This window comes from Gossypium arboreum, chromosome 12 (genome assembly GCF_025698485.1).
Source record: "Gossypium arboreum isolate Shixiya-1 chromosome 12, ASM2569848v2, whole genome shotgun sequence".
In the NCBI taxonomy this organism is placed as follows: domain Eukaryota; kingdom Viridiplantae; phylum Streptophyta; class Magnoliopsida; order Malvales; family Malvaceae; genus Gossypium; species Gossypium arboreum.
This window is the reverse complement of record NC_069081.1, coordinates 15,575,528-15,581,574: the sequence shown is the minus strand read 5'-3', so window position 1 is coordinate 15,581,574 and position 6,047 is coordinate 15,575,528. Positions and strand designations below refer to the sequence as shown.

General features: G+C 36.6%; 1 protein-coding gene across 4 annotated transcripts; it reads right to left on the bottom strand.

The window, feature by feature from the left end:
- Positions 1-354: 354 nt before the first annotated feature.
- On the bottom strand, positions 355-3,408 carry LOC108479745 (tubby-like F-box protein 5). Of its 4 annotated transcripts, none has more exons than XM_017782510.2 (6): positions 3,120-3,408; positions 2,859-3,022; positions 2,240-2,596; positions 1,870-1,957; positions 1,432-1,561; positions 355-1,355 (listed from the first exon to the last, which is right to left on the bottom strand). In XM_017782510.2, the coding sequence occupies exons 2-6, from the start codon at positions 2,865-2,867 to the stop codon at positions 683-685; spliced, it is 1,257 nt and encodes a 418-aa protein (XP_017637999.1). In that variant the 5' UTR covers positions 2,868-3,022; positions 3,120-3,408; the 3' UTR covers positions 355-682. The 4 variants fall into 4 exon arrangements, with proteins under 4 accessions (XP_017637999.1, XP_017638002.1, XP_017638000.1 ...); XM_017782513.2 differs by having other exon boundaries at positions 2,240-2,581; XM_017782511.2 differs by having other exon boundaries at positions 2,240-2,593; positions 3,120-3,403.
- Positions 3,409-6,047: the final 2,639 nt, after the last annotated feature.

Sequence of the window (6,047 nt, the reverse complement as noted above, 5' to 3'; positions counted from 1 at the left end):
ATAAATATCCCTACAGTTGTCTCAATGAAACAAACTTTGAGCTCAAACATCTCTTGTTACTTTCCAACCCCATATATTAGTTAAACTTGGCTCCTTTTTAGCTTAAACTTTAACTCTTGTTACTTTATAACCTCATATATTGGTTTAAACTCGAAAGGTTACAAAAAACCAACCCCACAAGGTTTGGTTGCTAATCAGAGTGCGGCTTCCTTACAATATGAGAGATCTTAAATCCTTTTCCCTTGGGATTTGGATGGGAAGACACTTTAAAGTTAAAGGGAAAAATAGCTGCAACTAGCCAACCACTATTCGTGATCAAGGAAAAGCTATTATCAATAAGAAAACGATACAAGATATAGGCAACCTGCTGTTAATTTACTTTGATTCTAAGATGATCCAACAATATACAAGTCAGATTGCATGATCAGAAAAGCCATGCACCAGACAACTTACATCAGCCAGCCAGTAAAGACCAAACAAGAAAAGCTTCCATTACAACCATAAATACTGTACTAAAATACAGGAAGCAATCTAGAGGAGAAAGATATTTATCTCCTACCGAGATACTGGCATCCATATGCCAGCTCGCGTAAAGCTACTTTGTAGATTGCGATGGCATTGAAAGAGGGGTACTTGATAATCTATGGCAACATCAATGATGCAGATCCCCAACCTATGGTGATCATTCACAAGCAGGTTTGGTGTCAAAGCAGCTTAGGCTGATTGCAAAGGCTTGAAAAGCAGATAGAGGGTATCGATAATCCATTGTGAAGATGTCTTTGCCGATTTTACCAAACTGTAAGATTACCTTCTCTTGCTCTTCAGGTGATACATTATGTGATGGCTCAACAGCTGCGACCAGCTGGAAATTCTTAACAGAGGCCACCGTCACACGCCCCTTGAAGTTAAGGCACCAGCACTGTAACTGTTCATGCCATCTAGGAGCCTTGTTTTTAAGGGCTAATGGTTCTCGTGAGCCTGGGGAGAATACTGGTGTGGCTCGGATGCTTGGGGAGATGGTGTCTACAATCGGCTCCTTTCCTTTTGAACTATGCAAGGGAGAAAGTTGTTCATCTAAGGATTGGGGGAGAGCTGATGGTGTTGGAGCAGTGCCTCCTTCTTGAATAGCAGATACAGGAATTGAGTGCAAGATGCAATGCATTCTCCTTGGTCCTCGTGTCCGCAGAACATTGAGCTCATAAGTAACTGTACCAATGATATAGTTGCATGCAGGTAATCTTGGAGACACCTGCTTAGAGTGGAATCTACGTCTCGGTCGAGCAGTAGATTGGATCCTTGAGTCACATGGAGATTGACTGTCATATACAGTGAACTTGGTACCCAAAAAATTTGACCTGAAAAGAAATCACAATATGTATAGCCATGAGAGAATAATCAGACAAGCATAAGAAACTTAAAGGTGAGACTTACCTTAGTTTACCAACATACGTATTGCTCGCCCTAGAAAAATCATCTGCAACCAATGATATAACAAAGTCCGTGCATATGGCCCTTCTAACCTTTCTTGCTGCCAACAACAATTTATCACTCTCTCCCTCAGCTGTAAATCACAGAAGCAACACAAGTGAACACCTGATAAAAAGTGAGGAAGCTTCACACTACAGAGCTGAGTAACCCTGATTATGTCACAAAGTTGCTTCCAAAATAAATAATAAACTATGTTTCAGAGTTCTCCAACCAAAACAGATAGACTGGCATCTTAGGTTATTCAAAGAAACCTAAGATGCCACACTAACATTTTGATTTGAGGCTTTTTTTTTCAGATAATAAAGAAAGATATAAAGGTACATATTTTTAAATTCATAATTAATAATAGTAACTAAGGACATTAAAAACAAGATGACTTACAAGGCACCAGACCATAGAACAAAAGAAATGTAGAACTTGTTCTGTCCCTTCTAATATAGCACTGAATTGGAGACTCACGAGGACCCGGCTGTTCATGAGCACAAAGAGAAGATATAGATAAACGTTTAAATGGAAGAACATTACTTAAAGACACCAACATGTGAGTTATTACTGAATGTGTGCAGACACAGAAGGTTAGGAAAATATATACTTTAGATTTATCTATACTATTATTTAAGCCTGACAAAGACAAAGATGCATACAACCAATATATCCGTGCAAAGTTTTGTAGCTACTTTCTGAACTTGAAGGCTCCAGCAGTTTATTGTATAGGGAGCAAAATGCCATATTTAATAGGAGAGTGTTTAACCTGCTTCAATGAGATAGGAAATGTGAGTCGTCCACACTGCTCCGGAGTCTTCACAATCTCCTTTGTAATTTCCCTCCAAGACCTACAAACTGCAGCACAAAATACAACGACAGCTCGAGCAGGCCAAGCTGTCTCGCTCTCTTCGACCCTCTGGATGATATCCAATAGCAATTCAGGTGGTAGATTGGCCCAGGGGCTTTGTTCTGAGAGTTGAGATTCCAATGGTGCTTCATCAGGAGCAACATGGGATCTAGTCCGGCTACGCCACAGCTTGCTTTGATCTCCCCTCTTTGACATGTTCCCAATCCCATCTTTCAGTTCCTTTAACTCTCGCATAATACTCTTCAGTGACATCTTCTTATAAGCACATCAAATTCAATTTCTCAATATTCAACTGACAATAATAGTATATCATATCAAACACCATAAAATATTCTCTTCTTTTTTTTTTTTTCAATTTTTCTTCACTATTCAAATCTCAGCTCAACCATAAGCAAATTCACATAAAATCAAACTCAATAAATAAAATTTATCACCCAGAAAACACGAGATAAAGAAAACCTCAAGATCAATAACCAATAAATAGACATCAATTTTTAAAAAAATGGGTATTTTTTACCTGAATCATCGACCGGAAAAGCTTAAAACTTGAGATTCCAAGATGAAGAAAAAAAATGTGGAGGTCAACTCAAAGCCAACCGGTTCTAATCAAAGCCAGAACTGAATCATCCCAGATGCATCCCAACAATCTTAGGGACCCACAGTTCAATCAACACCACAAACCTGAAAAATAAAGATCAAATCAGAATGAAAGAAATTATTAGAAATGCTTTATTTGGTTTCTTTTTTTTTTTTTTTTTTGTAAAGGAAAGGTGCCAACTTTTCTTTTTATTAGCGGGAATCCTAAGATGGTCACGTCATTGGTAACGCTGGCGCCACGACTGCCATAATCACTGTCACCGCCTTCATTCTAACATCCCTCCCACCACCGCCGCCTCCATAACAACAAGTTTGGGGTCATCAGCGCTTTCTCTCTTCCTCCTGCTGCTGTTAAAAAGACAAAAGCTCATTCACTTAAAAACTATCCAAAGTTGGGTTTTAGAATAAAAATAATATTCTTTAGTTTTTTTTTTTTAATTAAGGTCCGTTAAAAAGTAACCTTTAAATTTAATATATCTTTAATGAAACAGTCTACTCACGTGGACTGCCGTGACGATTATTTAATTAGCCCTGCTGTCAGGACACGTGGCATCAGCCAATTATTTTGGGAGATACATCTTTTGTACCCCACCTGATTAATATTTGATGGGAGACCTTGTTTTTAAGTGCTTTCCCTTCAATTTCCCACTAATACAACCATTTCTGCCTAATAAATTCAATCACCATTTATATTATATAATAAAATTAACAAATTAATAGATTCGGGTTATTGAACCAAATTTAAATCCCCCAAAGATGGGACACCAGTGGTAACCATTACCAGAACCTGCCATTTTGGCTAGGTTTGAAAGGCATAGTAGGACATGGTAGGGTGAAAAGGTTAGAGCCATGTGAAGAAGAGCAGAAACTGTAGGGTGGAGTCCCATGCCAAATTGGAGGATAGCAAAGTTCCACAAATGCACGTTCAGGAGCCCATTCCCAATGCTCAGTGGGCTTTGATTGTTACTACTTTCATGATGGTGGACCACATGTTGCTAAGCTTACAACGTCATCCATTCACAAGTTTCCACCAAAACCAGAGTCAGCCTCTATACTATGCATCACATATACTTTCTTTTTCTACACATTTTTTAATGATTAATCAATGTGATTGGCATCTTTGCATCCCCTCATAGTTTCATGCACTAGAATATGATGAAATCACACTTTATTTATACATATTCTTCTATTTCTAGAAATATTCAATCCAATAAACTTTTTTTGTTCTAAAAAGTAATACAGAATTCTAATTTGTATAGCTTCTTCTAATTCTCCTATTGCAATCTTTTTTTTATACAGAAAATAATATGAATCCATTTATTATTCATTGTTCATATTTTTATGAGAAGAGTTTTTTAATAAAAGATTGTTTAAGGATTCAACATAAAAATTTCAACATTAGTGATTTTTATCATTACGAATAGAAAGGAGATAAGGAATTTAAAGGTGAAAAGGGATAAGCATTGAAAAATGGAAATTTGAGTTACATCCACGTTTAGTGGCAAAGAAGAATAATCAAATTTGACGCCAAGCTTAGCTTGGTCCCCCCCCCCCCCCAAAAAAAAAGTTGCTTTGTGGATCACATGTCTCTCCTTTCATGCTCATGGCTGCTCTCAAATTTGGGTAATGGGGACCGCTGGTTTAACAACCTTAAATCTCCTCATTTTGTGTGCAAAATAGGGTTGCTTTTCTCCCCGGCCGATAAGGTTAGGCACCCATTCCCTCAATTGCAACTCTTTCCCTACTATCGCTGCCACTTTTGCCATGGCCAACTCATCCGTTGGAACACAACTTTTTGGAACTTGAAATCATATAAATAATCCTAGTTTAGTAAAGTGAAGTTCACAACTTTAAACTCTTCGCTAATCTCAAAACATAAACTGTGACGAAAAAGAATTTTTTTTTTCTAACAATTTAACATAATCCAAGACTATTTTTCGTCTTTTCAGTAATTGAATCGTAAAATGCTGATACAATTTAAGTCATCGATACTAAATCGTCACATATTTAGAAAAAAAAAGTTTACTTTTGACAATTTAATATTATCAACCATGCTAGGTCAATATTTTATGTGACTGCTTTAGTATAGTCCACTGAGTTTGAAGTATTCTTACAGAATGAATACAAATACAGTAAATAGTCTTGATTTGTTGCTAAATCTTGACAAAGGTATACGAAAACTTGTTATGCGAAAAGCGACGAAACCGATGTCTGGAATCTGTATCTTCAGAAGTTATGGCTGTTTAACAATGGGGGTGGAGACTAAACATATTTTGTTGTAACCAATTTAAGTTTTGTCTGAAACTTCTTTGGCTGTTTGTGTTAGTCGTAATTTGTTTACCATCAATCTTCTTGTTCCCTCGTCTCTACAATTTTTCCTTTCTTGTACTTTTTTCTTGGTTTTGGTCAGTTCTATTCATTTTTGGAAAAAAAATCAAAGGTTACTTATTATCTATTTGAATGATGTATTATAAATATGTATAATTTGGGTTTTGTTGACGACTGAATTGATTCTTTAAAAAAGTCTTTGAAATGTAGTTTTTGTACACCAATCTGAACGGTCAACAATGAAAGGTCTTGTCCCTTGGGACAGGGTTTTGCCTCCTATACTTTGTCGAGAGTTAGCATGCTGTGAGCAACTATCTTAAGGACTTAGTTCACAGAATTAAAAGTGCCTCAACTATATATGGATGTATAATCACCCACCAAGAGGCGACGTGAGTGGTTCACTCTTGATGGGATTCAAACTCTTTACTTATATAATATAAGTCACCTATTAGGGTATACTAGTCAAGGCGACCCCCTTTGTGAACCGTATACGATTCTAACCGAAGGGGGACAAAACCCTCCTTAGAGAACAATATCTTCTGCTGTTGAGAGATCGAATCAGCATTCCTAAAGATGATACTTCGAAGACTTCTCGTAGAAGAACTGATCCCCTTCAACCGGTTTCAAAAAAAAAAGATTCATTTAGTTTTAGGAAATAGATTTTTTTTTCTTTAAAAATGAAAAAGAGTGAGAATATCTTTGTTTCAAATAAAATATTTTTGGAAAAACATTTTTCAAATTTTTCCTCCCTTTGATTTTTTCTAGAAAAAAACTTACCCTT